General features: G+C 46.2%; 1 protein-coding gene across 3 annotated transcripts; it reads right to left on the bottom strand.

Annotated features, from left to right (window-relative positions):
• Positions 1-1,642: 1,642 nt before the first annotated feature.
• Positions 1,643-20,609, bottom strand: vipr1b (vasoactive intestinal peptide receptor 1b). 3 transcript variants are annotated; one of them, XM_058060509.2, is made up of 13 exons: positions 20,375-20,609; positions 13,744-13,834; positions 12,394-12,504; positions 10,490-10,593; positions 9,374-9,471; positions 7,301-7,433; positions 5,946-6,099; positions 5,807-5,867; positions 5,652-5,724; positions 4,630-4,721; positions 4,283-4,412; positions 3,967-4,008; positions 1,643-2,836 (listed from the first exon to the last, which is right to left on the bottom strand). In XM_058060509.2, exons 1-13 carry the CDS (start codon positions 20,429-20,431, stop codon positions 2,645-2,647), a joined length of 1,338 nt encoding a protein of 445 aa, XP_057916492.2. In that variant the 5' UTR covers positions 20,432-20,609; the 3' UTR covers positions 1,643-2,644. The 3 variants fall into 3 exon arrangements, with proteins under 3 accessions (XP_057916492.2, XP_057916493.2, XP_057916494.2); XM_058060510.2 differs by having other exon boundaries at positions 10,490-10,590; XM_058060511.2 differs by lacking the exon at positions 3,967-4,008.
• Positions 20,610-21,334: the final 725 nt, after the last annotated feature.

The following is a 21,334-nucleotide window of genomic DNA, read 5'->3' as shown; positions in this document are numbered from 1 at the left end:
ACTTGTTTTTTTTAACTTATGTTCACCTCAAATAATGCTACTGTGATATGAAAATATAAATTCAGAAGCGGAAGTAATCGTTTTAAGGATGAAAAAATAACGCAAATAGATTACCTTAAAAAAATCAACCTTCACGGGCAGCAGTGTTTCGTATTTCTCCAAGCATCCACCAGAGGGCACTGTTTGACAACACATGAAAGTTAATACTGTGAACTGCAGGAGGTCCTCGTGTTCCCTGCCTTCAATTTATCCCTAAATGATCGACAAATGAACACATAAGTCACTGTAGACACCGTTAAGGAATTAACGAGATTGATGTTATCAGTGTAATTGTAATCAAGTCAGTTGAAAGTGAAAACTTAGCGTCATTGAACGCGGCGTGATGTGTTGAATGTCAAGTCTGGAGGTCCTTCGGCAAGTCAGCGGCGGATGCTCTCCTCCACGCGGATTCATCTCAAGCCACGCATGAAATTGCCAAGCAAAGACAAATTAACTGATAAAAAATGGCCGTGCAAGCCCCGCCCCTTCCTGTGAAATTGCGCACAGCTGGAAATGGACTCAGCTATCAGGCCTCTCATGCGGGAATTAATTTCATGAACCTCTACAAGGACGTCATTATTGATTATTGACAGTGTGCATTGCCACTGACGCCATATTGCTATTCTTCCATGGAAAAGATGAAAAGGTGCAGTCAGTCAGCAACTGACAACAGGCGCTACCTGGTGGTGACGTAGTAGAACTGCACCTCCATCGAGCCTTGATATATTGTCTTAAGTCTCCCGGAGCTCCAAGGATGAAAACGAGGCCATTCGACAAAAACAAAAGATACGTGAAATGCTCGTTTAGGCGGCGTAACACAATGCTAACATTCTTCATTCATGCGAGTCTCGGCCGTGGGCAAAAACAATCCACGCTGCTTGAAAGATGACATCACTTTCACTTCTCACAAGGAGAAATAAATGATGCATTCACGGCACGGTAAGAACCAGCATCCTGCTGTTGTGCAAATGTGTTTGTTTACGCTAACATGAATCACTTGATTGCAGTGATAAATACCACAACCTTCCTCTTGTGTGTGTGTGTGTGTGTGTGTGTGTGTGTGAGTGTGTGTTCGCATTCATCACTGCTGAGGGTTGCGTTCAAGTCAACAAGAAATGGGAACAATAAAGCTAACATTGCACTCCACTTGTGGCTTACAAGTAATCAATCATTAAACATTTATAAAATAACAGACATATTTGATCACTAACACATATAATTCATACATTTTATACATCAAATAAATATATATGTGACAAAAAACACAAAAAAGTAATTCATTTTAAAAAGAAAGATTTTTTGGATAAAATAATTAATAAAATTCATATATAAAAATGAATATTTTTATAAATCAAATAAGTACATACTATATTTTAATAGTAAACCAATAAGGTAAACTAGTAAAGTATTTATAAAAAAATGTACCCCAAAAAGGAACCCCAAATAAATATTTTGGGGCCTTGTGAGGCAAAGAGAAGAAATTAAAAATAAACATATCAATAAAAATACAAATAAAAGACCAAAAGATTGGTCAAATAAACAAATGCATGGGAAGGTGAACATTTGGGTGGGCGGGGGGGGGGGGGGGCAGTCTGTGTCAAGATGAGTTTCCTGACATTTTTAATATGAAAAACCATCACACTGAGAATACACATCCGGTACAGCAGTATTACACACAAATGTCAAGTACTTGATACACAACATCCAGTCGAATAGCAACAACCAACAGCGACAGACACCATCCCGTGTTGCCGCAATATTTACTGTACATTCCATCCTGGTCACATGACATATATTTGTTTTTTTTGCCAGCAATTCTGCCTGGCAACAGGGTGAAATGTTTGAAAGATGTCCAATTGGTCCTTCTTTCGTTCTTGAGGTAGTTTCTTTCACTTTGTGGAGGCGGCTGAGCGTCCGACAACATGAAGCCTCAAATACCTGGGGGTCCAAAATATGCCAGGGCTTTCCAAAGTGCGGCCCGAGGGCCATTAGCGGAAACTTGACACAATGAAACAAGAACACAACAAAAACCACAAAAATAAAGTAGAAATATTAGAATAAAGTCAGAATATTTACAAAACGATGTAACTTATTAAAATATCTACAAGCATAAAGTTATAAAACTAATATAATTTCTGCCAAATAAGTAACAAAACAAAGAATAAAGTTTGGTTATTACTAAAATAAAGTCCAAATATTCTGTGAATAAAATCACGGCGTTATGAACCAAAATGAAATACAGTATTTGTAAAAGTGACAAACAACAGCAGCAAAAATAGCAAAACAAGCATTGGAGCAAAAGCAATAACACAAAGCTAAAATGTAGGCTGCTGTTAGCATAGCCGCATGGCTTGGCGGACTAAACACTAATGGTTAAGACTTACGTAGTCGAAACATATACGTCCCAGTGATTGTTAGCTAGCTCATATTAACTCATTTTCTGGCGAGGTTTGGTTTGGCAAGCCGTGTGCCGTAAAAGGCCCCCGGGCTCCACTTTGGACACACTGGCTTGCCAGGAGCTGGAACGCAAAGTGAAGCAGCAGAAAGAAAGGAGAATGAGGGAGCGGAGATGTTGATGGTGAAATGGCGGTGAAGAAGGAGGAGTTCAAATGCAGGACAGGTCGTCGTGGCCGGAGGAGGACGCGCGTCGCGTTTTGGGGCTGCAGCGCGTCAGCATGCTGATCTGCGTGCTGAAGTTGTTGCTGCTGCCGATGGACGGCTGCTGGTATTTGCCTTCGCCGCCCATGTAGCGCTGCAGGTGCCAACGCCGCCACTTCCTCTTCATCTCGCCCTGCACCTGCACGTGGGGAGCGCAACGGGCATCAGTGGGGTGACCTGCAGGGGGGGCCGGACTAGGGTGCTCACGGATTAGGAGCGCTCCTGCTCCTGCGTGTGACCCTTTCTATCGATCCGAGTTGGAGTGCATGCGGTTTTTTTTGGGTCTGATTCTTCCTGCGACCGCGCGGGTTGGCAGTGTGGGATTTGAACGGGGATACGTTTCCCTTTGCCTTTTTACATGAAAGAGAAGAGAATTTGGGCGTCTGGTGACAGACAGCCGCCTAAAAAGGAGAAGATTGCAAGTCAGCCAAACGCTACTTTGACGTCGTGACGGATGAAAGTGGAAGCGACGTCGGCTTCTGCCGCCTCAGCAATTTGACAAGATAACTTTTTTCCCCGTTTGTCTTTCTTTCCTGCAGCCGGGCGGGCGGGAAGATGATGTTCTCCCCGGCGTGGCCAATTGTGTGATGCCAGCACTAATTGCGAGGAAAAGTCTTGACTTGCGTTGGTGGGAAGAAAAAGGCGGGCTAGACTTGCACTGCAGAAGATCGGCCAATCGTATTCGAGATTCCTTTTCACGTGTCTGGCTGCTGACACAACAACATAAAGTTAGTCCTAGTCTAACTTTTTCATTCATGTTGTGACACCATTTGGGGAAAGATCGATTCTTTAAACAATTATATTAGTATATTTAGTGTCACTATGCTGCTTATTAATAATAATAATAATAATAATGCTATGGTATGTAAAGTAATTAAAAACATTTGGTAATGATAAATGTCCCCCCATTGTTTTTAAATGACTTAGTTATGATAATGATTTCTGAAATGATTTCAATCATTATTTTATTAGTATATTAGTAAATATTAGTATATTTACTGTCACTATGCTGCTTCATAATAATAATAATAATAATAATAATAATGACAGAATGTGAGTGTGAATGGTTGTTTGTCTATATGTGCCCTGTGATTGGCTGGCGACCAGTCCAGGGTGTACCCCGCCTCTCTCCCAAAGACGGCTGGGATAGGCTCCAGCACCCCCTGCAACCCTCGTGAGGAAAAGCGGTAGAAAATGAATGAATAATAATAGTAATAGTCATAATAATAATAGAAATATCGCACACAGGAAGTGTAAAGAGGCACCCACCTCTCCGTTGAGGAAGCAGTAGAGCACGGCCACCACAAAGCCCTGCAGGAGGAAACAAAGGCACCCTGGTCATCTGGTCCAAGCGGCTCGTTACGTCTTTGTATGGAGTCGCTTTATTGGACCATGAACATGACGTTAAAAACGTGTTAAAAACGAAACCATCGGCCTTTATGGAGCGTGATAAATGAAGTCGAAATGCTCATCACGTGTGCAACCTGAACGCAACATCAAGCGTTCCAATTTGAAGATGGAAGAAAACGCAGCATTGGAAAGCTAAAAAGGCTAAAAAGAGCGAAGAGCGGCAAACAATCCGTACCTGAAAGGAGCCCAGAATCAAATCGAAGACGAGCCTGAGCTCCGTCTTGACTTGCTCGGGGATGAATGCAAACACGATGAAGTTGATCCCGAAGAGAGGAATCAGGAGCAGCGTGGACTTGGCCAGCCTCCTGGAGCGGGAAGAGGAAGCGATAAAGGATGCTGACTGCTTGTCAATCATGGCCGCCTTATCAGAGCCAGCTCATCGTAACGTTTTCCTGTCATACCCAATAGTACATCATTTTACCAAAAAAACACAAAGTGCAGTACATCAATGGCCGCCGGGCCGCACTTTGGACACCATTTGTGTACATAAGTATTGGGACATGTGTCCCACATTCCACTTACGAGTACTGGTTGGACTCGTTCCTCCCGATGTCCGGGCAGGTGATCTTCTGGCGAAGTATTCGGATGATGCAGATGAAGAGGATGAAGTTCATCTGCGGAGGACAGAAGCACAGAACTCGGTTTGGGACGCTTCCGTAGACCCGGCCTACAGAAGACGCGTTTGAAGAAGACCAGATGCGTTTGATTGCGGCGCTTTAGTCGCAAACCACATGTCTTCCATAACCGCCAATCATAATATTTGGCTAACGATTAAACACCCAGCCTCCATGCCAACTATTCCGCTTCCTCCAAGAGGAGGGAAAAAACACGACATCATCTTCAGACTCCTGAGGAAGAGGAAAGTGTCGTTTGCAAAATGTCGGGCACGAAGCGGACTGACAACCTGCCGCAGCACAAAAGACGAAGAGTCCAAAAATGACAGCCATTACCGACAACGCCTCCCAGCGGGGTCACGCCGACCCTTCCAGCACGTAGCAGACGTTTAAATAAGATGCAGACGCATTCTTTGGCTCGGCCCCCCCTGCACTTTTGGAGTGGAACTTTCCTTTAAGGAATCGTTCATATTATTATTACAGTAATAAGAATAGAATGTAGTTTATTAGTACATTATATATTCACTTACCGATACGTACTTTATATATAATACAGAGCATGAACTTGCTAAATGGGGGTATACAAGCAAACAAAATTGGGGCAGTTTGTATCGAGCCCTACGAATCCTGCCTAGCAACAAGTGGAGTCCTGCAGCCGTGATTGGTGCATGTTTATTTGAAGTAAGGTGTTTATACGGGGTGGGGGGGCTTCTATTTGTCTAAAGGTGTGTTTAGGGGTGGAGCAACACGCCCCCAATAAGGAGTGGAGCTTCTCCTGGAGGAGACAGCAGGTGCTGTCGCTTTAACACCTTTGACATGAAAACATCACTGCGGACTGCCAAAGCAGGTGATGCAGGGTCGCTATGGCAACAGCAGAGATGCTCATGTCCGCGTTGTAGAGCACAGTGCCATGACGGCTGGTGCACCTACCAGGATGGATGCCAGGATGGGGGTTTTGATGATCCACCAGAAGACGTCGGTGGTCTCGATGATGTCCCAGCAGCTGCCCAAACAGGAAACGACCGTGAACGCAACACACACACACACACACACAGGTCACAGAAAAGCAGCAGCGGTTGTCTCACCCGATATCGTTATAGTAGGCTTTGGCAACGCTCCAAGCCGTGATGAAGATGGCCGGCCCCCCTAGGAGACAACATGCGAGACGGAAACGAGACGTGATTTAGCGTGCACCCAACCAGAGGACGTGACGGACGTCCTCACCCCAGCCGATGAGAATGTACGCCCAGAAGTACTTCCTCTCCGAGAAGAAGGAGACGGCCAGCAGGGCGTGGAGGTAGAGGCCTTCCACCAGCAGCCAGAAGAAGCTGGCCATGACGCCATACTGGAAGAACACCATCACCGCCTTGCAGCCCACCTGCACGCATCATCCACAGCACGTGGATAGTAGTACCAGTAGAACCAGTAGTACCATTAGGACCATGAGTCTTTGTATGGGCCATGGCATGGACACCAGTACACCAGTCAAAGCTTTGGAGACACGTTCTCATCCTAGAAGATGACCACGTGTCTACAAACATTTGACTTTGCAATGCACACGCTGACGACCTCTGCTTTTTTTTTATTAGCATAATAAATATTTCAATAACAAATATCAATGAAGTAAATTATTTGTTATTTTAACAGTAAAAATATTTCCAGTCTTAGTATTTTTCTATTCTAATGAATATTATTATTATTATGAAGAGTTGAAGCAGTATTACATATAACTGTTGTAGTGAGTTGCAGTCAATTATATTTCATTTTAATAATAATATATTCAGTCTTAAATGCAGTCATGTAGTATTTTTATATGATCATTAATAATAAACAAAAAGTTGTAATGGTATTATATAAGGGGAAAGTGAGCAAGATGAATTATTGTTTATATTCATGTGATATGCGCTACACAAACGGGTACTAATAGGTATAAATTGGTTTGTGCAGCCAAATAAAGACCCATGCCCTTTGAGAACCAGAACCAACACGGGACACCTCCATACATGTCAATCAAACTTTTAGCCGTTTGTAAACACCACAAAGTCAAGAATTAAAAGAGCACCTTGTGGGACAGTAAACATTTGGCTAATTAGTTTCCAATTAAGCATGCATATGTGTGTGTGTGTGTGTGTGTGTGTGTAAAGGCATCTGGCGCTGAGGATCATGAGGATTCCCACTCGGCATGTCGAGGGGACGCAAACGAAGCCAGATGGGCGGACGGAGCCTTCTGCTGGTCTGATGCATACAAATGAGCCCAAAGTCTTCTAAAAAGGGCGGCTGTCAGTCATGGGGGGGGGCGACTTCCAAGACGATATGTAACAGAAGCTTTGATGCTCTTGGAGCGAAGGACCATCGATGGCGACCGTGACAGCATTGCCGTTAGCATATGCTAAGTTCTGATGGTCCAATCCATTTTTTTCTAACTTTGGATAAGTTTCAGATTCTGGTTTGATTCTCCATGTGTGTTCTTGTTCCCACCTCCCATGGTGACCTCGTTAGTCCTGGCTACACGACCCCCACCCCCTTCCGTGTGGTTGCTCTGCACTAAAACAACAGACTTCTATCACGGGTGTACTCACCGAGCCCGACGAGCAGTTGTCCACCTCGCCGACCTCGTAGAGGACGACATCCTTGATGAAGACGGCGATGGCCTTCAGGATGAAGGAGACAAACAGATGCATATGGATGTAGTTCCTGGTGCAGTGCAGCTTCCTGGGAGACAAGGAGATGCTCACAAGCATTTCAATTTGTCCTCGCTGTCCTGCGTCCTCGCCGTTATTAGCTCAGCGCGACCGCAGGCTGGACGAGCATCTAATTCAGAGACAACTTGGAATGACTGACGTTCTGGGAAGGCTTTAAAATGCATGAGCAACCAGGCACGGCTTCCCATTGACGGACGTCTGATGTTTGCACCGGCTTGAAGGCCTCAGCGGGGGGAAAGGCCCAAGTCTAATTGGACGCCACAAAGGATGAGGCGGGATTACACGGGCGTGTGATCAAGCTCCTCGGGTACGACATGGACACTTGGGACTTTCTGCAAACATTCCTCACATCCTGCCAAGCTGCCCCCCCCCTCTGGTCCGATCATTCTACTTGGCTCCGCTTCACGCCGACTTTGGGAGGAAATCAACCTCCCAGGTGTTCACATTTAGAGCAGGGATGATGTCTTCTTCCGTGGCGGGGGCCGACTTCTAGGAAGGACAGGTCGGAACCACAATGAAATGGAAGTCAGAAAAGTAATTTTCTCAGGCTCCCTCAGGCCCCACCCACACAAGATGAAGTGTGCTGGAGAGAGGATGTGTGCTCAGCGGAGGACCACTTGGAACGTCCTATCACGTCCACCCAAAGTCACCTGAAGCTTCACTTTATTTCATTCATTCATTTTCTACCGCTTTTCCTCATGAGGGTCGCGGGGGTGCTGGAGCCTATCCCAGCTGTCTTCGGGCGAGAGGCGGGGTACACCATTCACACTCACATTCATACCAATTTGGAGTGGCTAATTAACCTAGCATGTTTTTGGAATGTGGAAGGAAACCGGAGTACCCGGAGAAAACCCACGCATGCACGGGGAGAACATGCAAACTCCACACAGAGATGGCCGAGGGTGGAATTGAACCCTGGTCTCCTAGCTGTGAGGTCTGCGCACTAACCACTTGTCCACCGTGCCGCCACTTTATTTCATATCCTGCTAAATTAGCTATACAATTCCGATGATGCGTTCAATAAATAAATATACCGGACAAGAGAACGTGCATCCCATGTTAGATATAACATGGTTATCTTTTATGAGAGGGATATTGGATGAAACGTCGATAACGTCTGCTGACATTTCATCGATTGAAATCATATTCATGTCATGAATGGGAAAAATGGGCGCAATAAAAATACAGACAATAATTAAGAAATATGAAGTGGTTAGTGGTTAGCGTGCAGGCCACACATCTCTGTGTGGAGTCTGCATGTTCTCCTGGCTTTTCTCCTCCCCATCCCAAAAACATCCCAAATTGTCCATAGGGATGAATGTAGGGTGGGGATTTGTCTATATGTGCCCTGGGATTGGCTGGCCACCAGTCCAGGGTGGACCCTGCCTCTCATCGAAGACGGCTGGGATAGGCTCCAGCATACCCCAGCAAGGATAAGCGGCATAGAAAATGAATGGATGTGAAGTAGTTTGTATGGTTTATTAGTTGATCACATGGACTCTCATTGGAAAGAATCATCTTTTTATCTAAACTAAGATTAACTTTTAATGGCGTGGGGGGGGGGTCTTGGAGCCTGACCCCCATGAAAAGTGGGACCCTGCTGTACCAGCTTTGCCGATTATTAATGTATAGACGGGAATCTAAACGGAGGCTGATGCCACGGGGTTGGCTTTGTATTCCATCCCATCATCACATCAGCGTTTCATCTCCAAAGATGCTGAAAGCTTGATTGACGGCTTTGCTTTTTGAAGAAATGGCTTTCTGGTGTTGTCGTTTGGCTAAGCCGCTCATTCCCGCGCTGCTGCAGATGACATCGGTAGCGGAAGTGGACGTGTCGCTCCGCCATCCGCCATCCGCCATCCGTCATCATTGCAAAATGCTAAAGTTCACGGCCGCCTTAAAGACGATGAAGCGTGAAGTATGCTACTGGTGTCCGGTGTTGCGTCATACCTGAAGATGCAGAGGATGGCGATGGCGGTGGTGAGGGAGATGAGGGAGACGCTGTGGCCGATGGTGTAGCCGATCTTCACTTGCCAAAAAAACTTGCCCTGCGGACAAAAACATTAGGACGCCCACGCTGATGAGAAAATATGCAGTAGCAACATTTCACTGAGGTTTTCTACGTGGCGTTCTCACAGCACGAGAGGAAATGTGATTACGAGGCCGCTCGTATCAAGCATGCTGAGACGGGATGCTGACTGCTTTTTAAAGAGCCTCAGCAGGGATGCTGCATACTGAGAGGAAGCTTTTACACCCCTGCAGTGCACTCGATTCCCTCCCAACATTTGACTCGATATGGACAAGATGGGCCGGAATACTGTGTGCTGCAGGAATACACTCGGGAACATAAACATCTCAGGTCAGCTTTATTCCGCACCTGGATATTGGGGCTTAATAACATTCCTACATTCCTTTTACTACTTCCAGTTCTGAGTTCCGTGTACCCGATTCACTCAGGTGAGTCGTCATGGAGCACAAGCACAGCAAACAGCTGACGAGTCGTTGTTGTGTACCCATGAGTCGGTCAAACTGGAGTCTTTGTCAAGTACCCGTGAATCAGTGAAAGTCAAGATGTCGAGATGTCAAGATGTGAGTAAGTGGACGAGTTAACTCAGACGAGAACCAGTGAGTCCCAATTTCATGAAAAAACTTGACCTGAAATTTGAACGACTCGTTCTTGACTCACACATCCTATTAAATAGCCTCAAAACAATTTGCCTGGAACGCATCATAACGATAACGATAGGGACATTTAGTGTCTCGAATTTTGTCATGGCAAGACTATGCTAGTGATGGACCCCCCCCCCCCCCCGGCAGCCCCAACATGATATTCTAAATCTCAGCTTGAATGTTGCCATGCAGGTTGAAACATTTCCCGCGTGTTTGAGCTCCTTGTGAGGAAAGCGGCGCACACAGCAAACGCAGCAAACACCTCAAAGCGATTTCCTGACGAGACGTCTAACAGCCGCCATCCGCCGTGCAAGCGAAACCAAAAGGACGCTTCCCGTTTGGAGGCCTCCTGCTGGGACGCCAGGAAGAATGAAGACAGACGAGGCGTTTACTTACGTCGTCGCTGGTGCTGTTGACGTTGTAGCCGCAGTTCAAGGCGATGTCCACCGGGTGCATCTCGGTCCAGCCGTCTGCCGTGCACGTCTTGGAGAGGTTACCTGCTTCCGGACAAGACATGTGACTACTAGCATCACAAGCATTTGTCCAATGAAATAAATGCCACACCTCAAACAGACAGACAGCTGGAAGTGATTACATTAACATGACTCCGCCCAAACACGAGCAAAGTAAATGTAAGACGGAAAAGTAAATAAATTATAAATCATGCATCCTCGAATAGCGTACCGACTCTGGTAAACGTGGTAAACGCCGGGACTCAATTAACACTTCACAGTGACAAATAAGAGCCTCACCTCAAATAGTTGGCAATAGGTTTGGTGTGATGACCTTTCATAGCTCAGCAAAAATACAAACATTAATGCAAACCAAAGCCTCCTCTCTGGTAAACCCCTTACTTCAAACAAACAAACAAACACACCCCCAGTTTAGTTTATCTCCAGAGTGTCAAATAAATGCCTACCCTGAAATAGACTGCTAGATAGCTAAAAGTACCTTTACCATCGTTTCGCCAACACAACACCTTCTTCAAATAAATGTGACGCCATCCCAAGATGGACGCCCTGCTCCAATAGACGCCCTGCTTCAATTACAGATGCATTGGTCACTGATACAAATGAATTCCCCCCCAGTTAAAAACACGTTTAGTTGTAATTATGGTCACTGTAGCTTCCTCTCTGCATGAATAAATGCCTCCTCTCTATAACGACACATGGCTATTCCGTCTGAAAGTATCTGAACTCATGAGTAGAGTTCTGGGAGCGTCAGAGAAGAAAAGAAGTGGTATTTCTGTGTGAACGGTGAAAGGGATTATTTGTCCCAACCTGGGTCTCGGACTGTACGGAAGGATAAATTGGATGAAAAATACCCTGCAATCTCCAAAGATTACCATTTGTCAAGCGAGGAAGCCGTGATTGATGGCACGTCGTACGGAAGGAGAAATGACAGCACGTTAGCGTCCGAGGCGGCCGCCTGCGATGGACACTGAATTTTCACACGATGCGACGTCCCTGAGGCAGGAAGCTACTGATTATCGTACTGGTCATCTCCTGGCGAGCGCGGTGATAACTGCACCTGAACTTATCATCCACGAGAGGCAGGGAAAAGGTGACGGGTGGGATGGTGGAACGTCAAGTCAAGGAGGGATTCTTTGAAGAGAGCAATTAAGACCCAAAACATGGAGGTGGTTTAGTTGTGCTTCTTTTGCAGGGATTGATTACCAAGAAGCTGAATGCTAGCAAAACACTTCGAATCAGACGTTCCTCACATATCGATATCTTGATTCATGTCGGCTTGCCGACTCGTGGCCCGGAGTCCAGACTGCAGCGTCACCAACGCTCGGGGGTCCTGGGTAATATACTGGATATGGTTTTGTAAATAACTTTCGAATTTAGCTTTCCATTTATCTTCCTCAGCCCAACTCCCTTCCAGTCTGCTTGTTGAAGATTAAAAGGATGAAGCGCGGCGCTGGATTGTTTTTATGAACTCATGCTGTAATCTTCCACGGAGTTTACACGTCTCATCTCTTTGTTGCTTCCTGTAAAAATGCTGCATGCTTCTCACAGCAACCTGGATCAGTAAGGGGGGGGGTTGCTTAAAGAAGAATTAGAAAGTCCTACTTGCCAAAGTAACACCTTCACAGTCAAATGTTTGCTTGTTTGCTTTCTTTTAAAAGCATCATCATTACTGAAAAACAAATACCGTACCTTTAAGACTATTTCCTGTGTATGTTTTGGCCAAAAATACAGAGACAGGACAGGGAGATGCGGCAGGAGCAGAGTTAAAGAGACTAAAACGTATGATAGAAGATGGCGGCCACGCTGATGGAAGTGGGAAGTGTTTACCTTTGTGCTGGTCGCTGAAGTAGCTGAAGTAGGCGGGACACGTTATAGTCACCACTTCCCCCACGCCGGCCGAGGGCCAGCAGGCCACGATGTCCCACATGCCTTGGCAACCTGCCCAACCACAACGTAAGGTCACCGTAACGTCACTCGCGCGCTGGAGGCCACAGACATGGCGAGATGCGTCTACACACATCACATGACATGAACCACACAGAATGACACGGTTCTTGTTCTTGATTCCGCTATGTCTCACGTCGCTAAAAGTGCAACCAAAATATGAGAAACCTGTACAATGTAGTACGACGATAACAATTTTGCGTGTGTGTAACCGTGGCAACAGAGTGACTGACAGGTCTGCTGATTTAAGTGTGCTCCACCCCACCCGTCCTGCCCTTTTAATAACATGCATCACATCATGCATCAACATCCTTGCGTCCGTACGGACAAGACGCCGCCTTATCTCCGCAATGACCTTCATTTGTCCACGTCGTTTATCTGCTTCCTGGACGGGGAAGGAAGTGGAAGCTGCCGTCTGAGGTTACATCCCCGACGCTCTTAAGTGAATTAGTCGTGTCTGCTTTTAGGGTGACGCGCCATATGTTCACGGCCAGCGCTTATAAATAGACTTCCACGTCTTGCCTGAGTGGCGCCGAGTGGATCGGAGCTTTGCATTTACGAAGCATTCGGGCTTTCTGGGGCCGCAGAATGGAACATGGCGGTCACCTGACGACTTTCCTCTCGCAAAATTCTCACCCAAAGTAATGAGAGGAGTATAATTGTCCCAAATATCGTGCTAATTAGCATTCATCAGCCTGAAGCAACCACTGATTGAGTCATTAACTGATTAAAGGTGAGTGCAAAGTGTGCCAGATACGTAGGTGTCATTTGCACATTTACAAAAGTGAGATGGGGGAGCTTTTATGTCAGCGCCAATGCTCGGAATGGAATATCTTCCACCAACATGTATGGCGGTGGTTCTGAATGCAGGCGGGCCGTGGGTGGAATAAATTATATTGGGAATCCAAGGAAATACAGCTGGAATAGGTGCAGATTCTGGAAGATTTAGAAAGCTTTCCGTGCGGGTTATTGTGTGGAGCTGCTCTATAGAAGTCCACAACTCAACTGAAAACTGTGATTAATTTGATGACCATTTTCAGTCATTTGACAATGAATTTGTTTTGAGTATTTTTAGATCAGAAGAGTATTGTATTACCTGGTTCTTCATTTAAAAATTAATCAAAACCATTTTGTTTGCAAATTGTACACAACCGTGACCAAACGGTGACGGCGGCGTACCATTACACACCAGTATGTGTGCAAAAAAAAGCTGACATTTTGGACTTTCCACACCTGAAGTGACATTCCCCGATGTGATGTTCTCGCAGCGTTCCCGCTCCAGCTCGATCTCGCTCATCACGTCGCACATCTGCAGGGATAGCACCTGGAAAAGGCAAAGGAGAAAGGACTCCGTTAACATTCAGACTTTGTTTTAAACACATGCTCGGGTTACCAAAAATGGTTCCAGACTTAGTCAACACCATGTTTGGAAACCGCCTGGAATTAGTGCATCATTTCAGCACGGTGCCTTGAAGTTGCGTTCAAATGAGTACTTTTTGTACAAGAACTCAGGTCCAAACCACACAAAAAATGTAATAACATGCACCATAAATAACCAGTGCATTTCCTCCGCAGGCGGCATGACCTCCTTGTCAGACGTGACAGCACCTTGCAGGAACTGACATCTTGACGAGGCAGGACAAAAAAAAGATGGAGGCGCAGCAGCATGCTCATGTGCCAGAATGGCGATGTACCGTGTGAGCTGGACAAAAAAAAAAAAAAAAAACAGGACGCTCTTATCACCTGCGCGGCGCCACATCTCGACGCATTATTAGCCGCCTCTCCGCCTGGCACAGAGACGTTCAACACGGCCGCACAAAATACCTCTGTGTCATTCACCCACCAGGTCGCCATGACACTCTCAACATGCACACACACACGATGACCTGGAGACGAGAGGATGAACTGTTCATCAAGTGGCCAGCTTGGATGCTGGCAGGGGAGATCAGAGTAGATGGTCAGACCTCGTGGTGACCTAGCATGAGAACCACGCAAGCCAATGAAGTGAGAGAGACTCAAATATCCCTCAGAGTGGAGGCTCACACAAAAGTCTTGATAGGTGATCTACAACACTAACACATACATACATAAGTAGGGCTGTAGGGGTGCTATACTACACACACAGGGCTCCAATCTATTTCTGTGTGCATGTAAATAGACAAAAAACATGAATGGCAAAATAAATGCTAGGAAATACAAATTACATTCTTCTTTTTATCTTTTTTTTCCCAAGTCCCAAAGACGCCAGTGACTGCTCTAGGAGGAAAAGTGGGAGGGGTGAGCACCCGCTGCTCGTTGAGAAGGACAGGCCACGGTCGCATTACATTGTGTTTATGAAAATATTGAATGTAATAAAGAAATGCTGCATGAATAGACGTATTTAGCTTATTCGCCTGACCGGGTCTCGGTATCAGCGAGCATGCGACGAGCAAGCCTAGAGGGGCTTTTCACTCAAGACTAAACACAAAGTGGTAAAACATAACATTTCAGGACAATGCAGCCCGTCGAGTGACTATAATAGCAAACAAGAGCGGCGGCACTGATGGACAACAACAGCAAAGCGTGAAAAATAAGGGGGGGGGGACAATGAGGAGAGTTTACAAGCGATGGTGTTGAATAACATCCAATAATGGAACACGTGCAGTGGCTTGGTCCTTGTCCTGAGAGTCCAATTCATTAGTGAAAGCACACACTTTCATTTGTGTCCGTGTTGATGCAGCACATAAAGATGGGGGCGACGTGGGGGGGTGGACCACAGCAAAACAAAAGAGACTGCGTGTGTGATTGATGACTGGAGATTTGAAGGACATTTCCCAAAATGGGGAAGAAAAGGCTTGGGATTTATGCCCGGATGAAAGAATGAGGACAACCAGGAAGTTGGAGAAGATGTGACTGCGGAACTGAACAGAATTGGCTACAAAAGAAATGCACTAGCAAAAGTATTAGTAAGAAAGCTGACCTATTTCTTTGGTTACTGGAAGAAAAAAATCTGTTTCTTTTTGTATTCAAATAAAAAAGTTAGGAAAAATTGAATAATTCATAGAAAAATACAAAATCTTCATAGAGCAAGATCCCAACCAGGGTGATGGTAGAACTCAATCGCCTCGACAACAGGGGCACAGGGTGCTGTTTTTTCTTTATATGTAATACAGAGCAGCAATTTAGAAACATACATTTAAACATCACATTGAAGTCCCTCGGGGGTTTGCTCAAGAGTGAAGGAAGGATGAGACGTGAGATCAACAAGAGGATCAGCCTGCTCTCACTTTACCCGTGCGGTAGTGACCCAAAGGACAAGATGAGTTCTTGGGCTTTCCCTTCGACATAAGGTAGGGTGAACTGTCATCAGGGAGAGATTAGGTCTCTCAACTCAAACGCCTCAGGGAGAGACTAGGTCTCTCCGCTCAAACGCCTCAGGGAGAGACTAGGTCTCTCCGCTCAAACGCCTCAGGGAGAGACTAGGTCTCTCCGCTCAAACGCCTCAGGGAGAGACTAGGTCTCTCCGCTCAAACGCCTCAGGGAGAGACTAGGTCTCTCCGCTCAAACGCCTCAGGGAGAGACTAGGTCTCTCCGCTCAAACGCCTCAGGGAGATAATAGGTCTCTCCGCTCAAACGCCTCAGGGTCTCTTCACTTAAACGCCTCAGGGAAAGACTAGGTCTCTCCGCTCAAGCGCCTCAGGGAGAGACTAGGTCTCTCCGCTCAAGCGCCTCAGGGAGAGACTAGGTCTCTCCGCTCAAGCGCCTCAGGAAGAGACTAGGTCTCTCCGCTCAAACGCCTCAGGGAGAGACTAGGTCTCTCCGCTCAAACGCCTCAGGGAGATAATAGGTCTCTCAACTCAAACGCCTCAGGGTCTCTTCACTTAAACGCCTCAGGGAAAGACTAGGTCTCTCCGCTCAAACGCCTCAGGGAGATAATAGGTCTCTCAACTCAAACGCCTCAGGGTCTCTTCACTTAAACGCCTCAGGGAGAGACTAGGTCTCTCCGCTCAAACGCCTCAGGGAGATAATAGGTCTCTCAACTCAAACGCCTCAGGGTCTCTTCACTTAAACGCCTCAGGGAGAGACTAGGTCTCTCCGCTCAAACGCCTCAGGGAGAGACTAGGTCTCTCCGCTCAAACGCCTCAGGGAGAGACTAGGTCTCTCCGCTCAAACGCCTCAGGGAGATAATAGGTCTCTCAACTCAAACGCCTCAGGGTCTCTTCACTTAAACGCCTCAGGGAAAGACTAGGTCTCTCCACTCAAACGCCTCAGGGAGAGACTAGGTCTCTCCGCTCAAGCGCCTCAGGGAGAGACTAGGTCTCTCCGCTCAAACGCCTCAGGGAGAGACTAGGTCTCTCCGCTCAAACGCCTCAGGGAGATAATAGGTCTCTCAACTCAAACGCCTCAGGGTCTCTTCACTTAAACGCCTCAGGGAGAGACTAGGTCTCTCCGCTCAAACGCCTCAGGGAGATAATAGGTCTCTCAACTCAAACGCCTCAGGGTCTCTTCACTTAAACGCCTCAGGGAGAGACTAGGTCTCTCCACTCAAACGCCTCAGGGAGAGACTAGGTCTCTCCACTCAAACGCCTCAGGGAGAGACTAGGTCTCTCCGCTCAAACGCCTCAGGGAGATAATAGGTCTCTCAACTCAAACGCCTCAGGGTCTCTTCACTTAAACGCCTCAGGGAGAGACTAGGTCTCTCCACTCAAACGCCTCAGGGAGAGACTAGGTCTCTCCACTCAAACGCCTCAGGGAGAGACTAGTTCTCTCAACTCAAACGCCTCAGGGAGAGGGAGGAATGTAAAAATAATATGGAGCATACTAATGGAGGCAACTGGACCCCTTAGTTCTGAATTTAAAGCGTGGAGTCTCCCCATTTGTGTCTCTGGCGGGGGGTTGTTGTTGCCGCCAGGCGTGGCTGGTGAGTGACCTAAGTGACATAAAAATAGAATGTTGGCACAACAGCCTGCTAGTAGCCACCCTTCACGTGGAATAAGACCATCTTTGGGGGAGAGATGTTCTCATTCCAGGGAAAGAATGGCCACAAATGGCAGGATCGGGTGTTACCATTATGGAGGACGCTCATCCCCCCCTACGCCGAGCAATAGCTATTGAGGCCACCACCAGGGACACATCCATCATGGACTTCCAGAAGGAGAAACATTTTGTCTTAAAGGTGAAAGATCCTTGTTGCCTGGAGGCAGGAAGATGACTACTCCGAGATATAGTAGTACATATACTAATAACTTTCCCACTGGCGCTCAACTTGAATGCCAGTATGAACTTTTTGCCTGTAAAGTCTCCTGGGGAAGCGTTCAAGTGTGCACATGATGGATGGAACTCGGCGAGCAGCACGTACGGTAAATCATCACATCAATATGTGGCGTCACTTATTGCGAGCTCGTCAGTGCAGCGGTCATTTGGACGCCACCATTGGCTGACTGCATAAAAGCCGCCCGTACGTCGTCCCCTCGCTGTGAGGACAAGATAAGTATCAGTGGACCCGGCCCCCCCTCCCCCTTGTCGTGGAACTACCGTTAAGTGTTTGTTACAAATCTACGTTGTCGGCCTGCCTCCTGACATCGATGAAAGGCTTCCAGTGCAGGAGCACAGATGTCGATTTGGGCGATATCCAGCACAGCTTTGCCTCGCCATCAGTGACAGATCAAATGGTGTTATTACAGCGTTATATCAATCTATTGTTATTCAAGGGAAAAGTCTTTGTGTAGGAAGCCTCCTTGGCAATTTCATTCCGAGGGGTAAGTACTTGAGCCTGCTTCAATAAAAGCAAGCAATGCAGTCAGAATATTACAGTGGAACCAATCTTTCCCATAGGAAATAATATCAATAATGTTTCTCAAGCAGGCCTCTTTTTAGAAGAAGATTTTCCGATAAAAAATACATTAAGAACACAGTTGGACTGCAGTGTATTAATAAGGCCACAAGACATGAAGTGAAAAACATGCTAACCGGGGCGGACGCTAAGAAAAGCAGTGCCATCTGGAGTGGAAAGTACAATGTTTGGATGACAAACAGTGAGAAAATATCCGCATCGTAAAGCGCTAATGCTAACATGCACTTTCGAAACGACTCCCCGCCATCCCGTCTATCTCAGCAGCACACTTCCTGGCTGGACGTATTGATGCAACGTGTCAGGCCGTGTTATTGTTAAGACACGGCTGCAGGTCCTATAAGAGGCGCTGAAATATGTCAACAAATGACGTGTGTGGGATCTTTAAGCTCTCCGGGGTGGGCCGCATATGCGAGAATACCCCTGCTCGGTCCATCCTGCCTGGGAAGAAGAGCTTTCCCTGACAGGCTGCCAAAGCCGTGAGCGTGATGGGAAGCACACGTTTCGTAAGCATCTTACAATCATGTGACGCAACAAAAACCCTCATTAATGACATTTTACTCCGCCCCTCCATGCCCGCCAGATTAATCATCAATCATAACGGGCAGGGGCGTCGCAAAGGCGTGACAAGAGTCCTCGTCCAGAAGAGAATGCCTCATGGGCACGAGGACTAAATGGATCATACAATAAAGAAGTGGACCATGTGCCGCGTTTGTTCCATTGAACAACCATAAGAATGGAGTGAGACCCGTCTTTTTGTCGCGGTCGGTGGAGGCGGGGCAGCTCGCATACAGTACACGAAGAAATTAGAATGTAGAAGAAATAATATAATATATTTTGCAATATGTTCTCATATTTTTTCACTATCTTGTTTCGCGACACCCTTAAAGCGTTGCTTCTTTCGACTCCTTTTCGGACTTTAGAACTGTGAATTGGAACATAAAGCATTTCAGTGTAAGTCGTATGCATGTATGAAACGTATTAAACCATAACCCCTAATGAGCGATAACGTTCCTACAAACATGCACATTAAGCTTCCTCATTGTGATCCAATGAAAAACACGTAGCTCCACAGTTTTGTCCCCCCCCAAAAAATCATGCTACCTCGTTGGAGCATACCTATATCAACACGCATGTTTCAATAGTTTGCCGTCAATAGTTAACTTTCACGACAATAAAAAGCCGGTAGTGGAGGTAACAATGGTGACAGTAGACAGCAAAAAAATAAGAGGGGTTTTTGTTGAAAAATAAAATAAAATTAAAAAAAATTAAAATTAAAAAAATTAAAAAATATATATATATAATAAAAATACAAAAAAAAAAAGAAAATTCTATAAAGAATTTATAGATGAAGCATCCAGTGCCTGTCCACCCTTGCATGAGAAATATGGAACATTTTATGGAAAATAAAAAGAAAAGAAGGCTAATTTCTGGGAAAAATGTTCGTATTTTTCAGGAAAAGTTTCGGGATTTTTTTTTTTACTTTAGTTTTCCCTTCCTTTACTTTGTTTAGTCAACTTTGAACCCCAATAAAAGTTGTTATGAACTGTATTCTGGAACTGAGTCGTACTCTGATGAGTCTGATTACTTCCTGTTCCTTTGGCTCCGAGACCAGGTTGTCAGTGTGCTGGATGGGCAATTAACATCTAGACTGTAGTGGTTCACCTATTGATTTTTTGGGGGTGACAAATGTCGGCTGATGTCTGCGCTCTTGCTTAACCAAGTGTTTATGATTGTGGCTGGCCTTTGCAGGGGTGTACAGCTGCACTGCGTCGTGTTATGGAAGCAGCGCTGATCTTAAATGTGAATGCAGACTTTATGGTGCCTACCATCAGATATGTATAAGGTGTAGATCTAAAAAATGAAATGAAATGTTGAAGGTTTAATGAGACGCTGAAGAGTTGCTCCCTTCCTGACCACTCTGCAAGTGCTCTTGAGCAAGGTGATGAACTATCCCACCACCTCTTAAACTTTAACTTAGCAGATACTCGATCAGATCAGAGGTACAGTACAGTACAGTAAAGTAATACTTACTGGAGGCAGATGACATCCATGCAGCAGGAGGACAAGAAGCACCAGTGCAGCATCCATCCTGGTGGTCTCACGTCTCAGGTTGGTCTGGACGGTGAGGTGTGTCCCACGCCTGGTGGAGGAGCTCAGAGGTGTGAGGTGAGCTTCTTCTTCCCCCTCCTCCTCCGCTGCTGCTGCTCCATCGGCAGCAGCACTGTAGTGCTTCTGGCTCGGTGCGCTCCTCCAGCTGTGGGCTGCTTGGCTATGGACCTCCTCCTCTTCCTCCCTCCTCCTCCTTCGCACCATTCACAAGTCCAGACCGAGTGCAGACCCCTCTGGAGGCAGCGAGGCATCATCATGCACTGACATGATGTGGGGGAGCAGAAGCGCTAATTATCCGCTAATTGGGGCCATGTGACTCCTGCTCAGTGGGGAAACATCACTATGGTCTTCATCACTTTTCCATTTTATAGTCTTAACATCAGACACCACAGCAAATTATTCTAATGCATGAATAAAAAAACAAAGTATTATAAAATGGTAACATTTTAAAAATACAGTCAAACCTCGGTTTTTCAACGCCCCACCTTTTATATGATTTATTGTAACAACACACCCTGAGTGTGGCTGCTAAATAACCCACCACGGGGCCAGGGAAAGCTGCAAGAAGCAGAAAGTTGATACAGAAGTTGATACTTCATTGATGTGAAGGGGTGGGATTACGTAAATATGATCTTCATGCTCCTTTTTGGACAAGTTCTAACCATGTGATGTTCCTTAATGGAACTCTGAAACATGGCTGCCACACTCTATCGCTAACCGCCAGCCGACATCTGCGTGTTCAGCGTGTACACAGCCTCCATGAGGAAATTGGACTGATACACCTGTGTACCGAGGCGGGCGGAGATGTCACACGCAGCCAACGTCTCTTTGATATGCAGGAACCACAAAGGCGCATAATGAAAAGGCTATTAGGCTTTGGAC

Source organism: Doryrhamphus excisus, linkage group LG7 (assembly GCF_037039965.1).
Source record: "Doryrhamphus excisus strain RoL-2023G ecotype Guam linkage group LG7, RoL_Dexc_Guam_v1.1, whole genome shotgun sequence".
Classification (NCBI taxonomy): domain Eukaryota; kingdom Metazoa; phylum Chordata; class Actinopteri; order Syngnathiformes; family Syngnathidae; genus Doryrhamphus; species Doryrhamphus excisus.
This window is presented reverse-complemented; position numbering and strand designations above follow the sequence as displayed.

Bases quoted from the DNA above. Each gene is read 5' to 3' on its own strand.
- vipr1b (XM_058060509.2), bottom strand. From the start codon at position 20,431: ATGGATGCTGCACTGGTGCTTCTTGTCCTCCTGCTGCATGGATGTCAT. The intron at 10,594-12,393 runs GTAAACACTTCC...CTTGTCCGGAAG, and splicing joins CTTCAGCGACCAGCACAAAG to CAGGTAACCTCTCCAAGACG. The intron at 4,413-4,629 runs GTAAGTGGAATG...TTCCCGCTCCAG, and splicing joins AACGAGTCCAACCAGTACTC to GAGGCTGGCCAAGTCCACGC.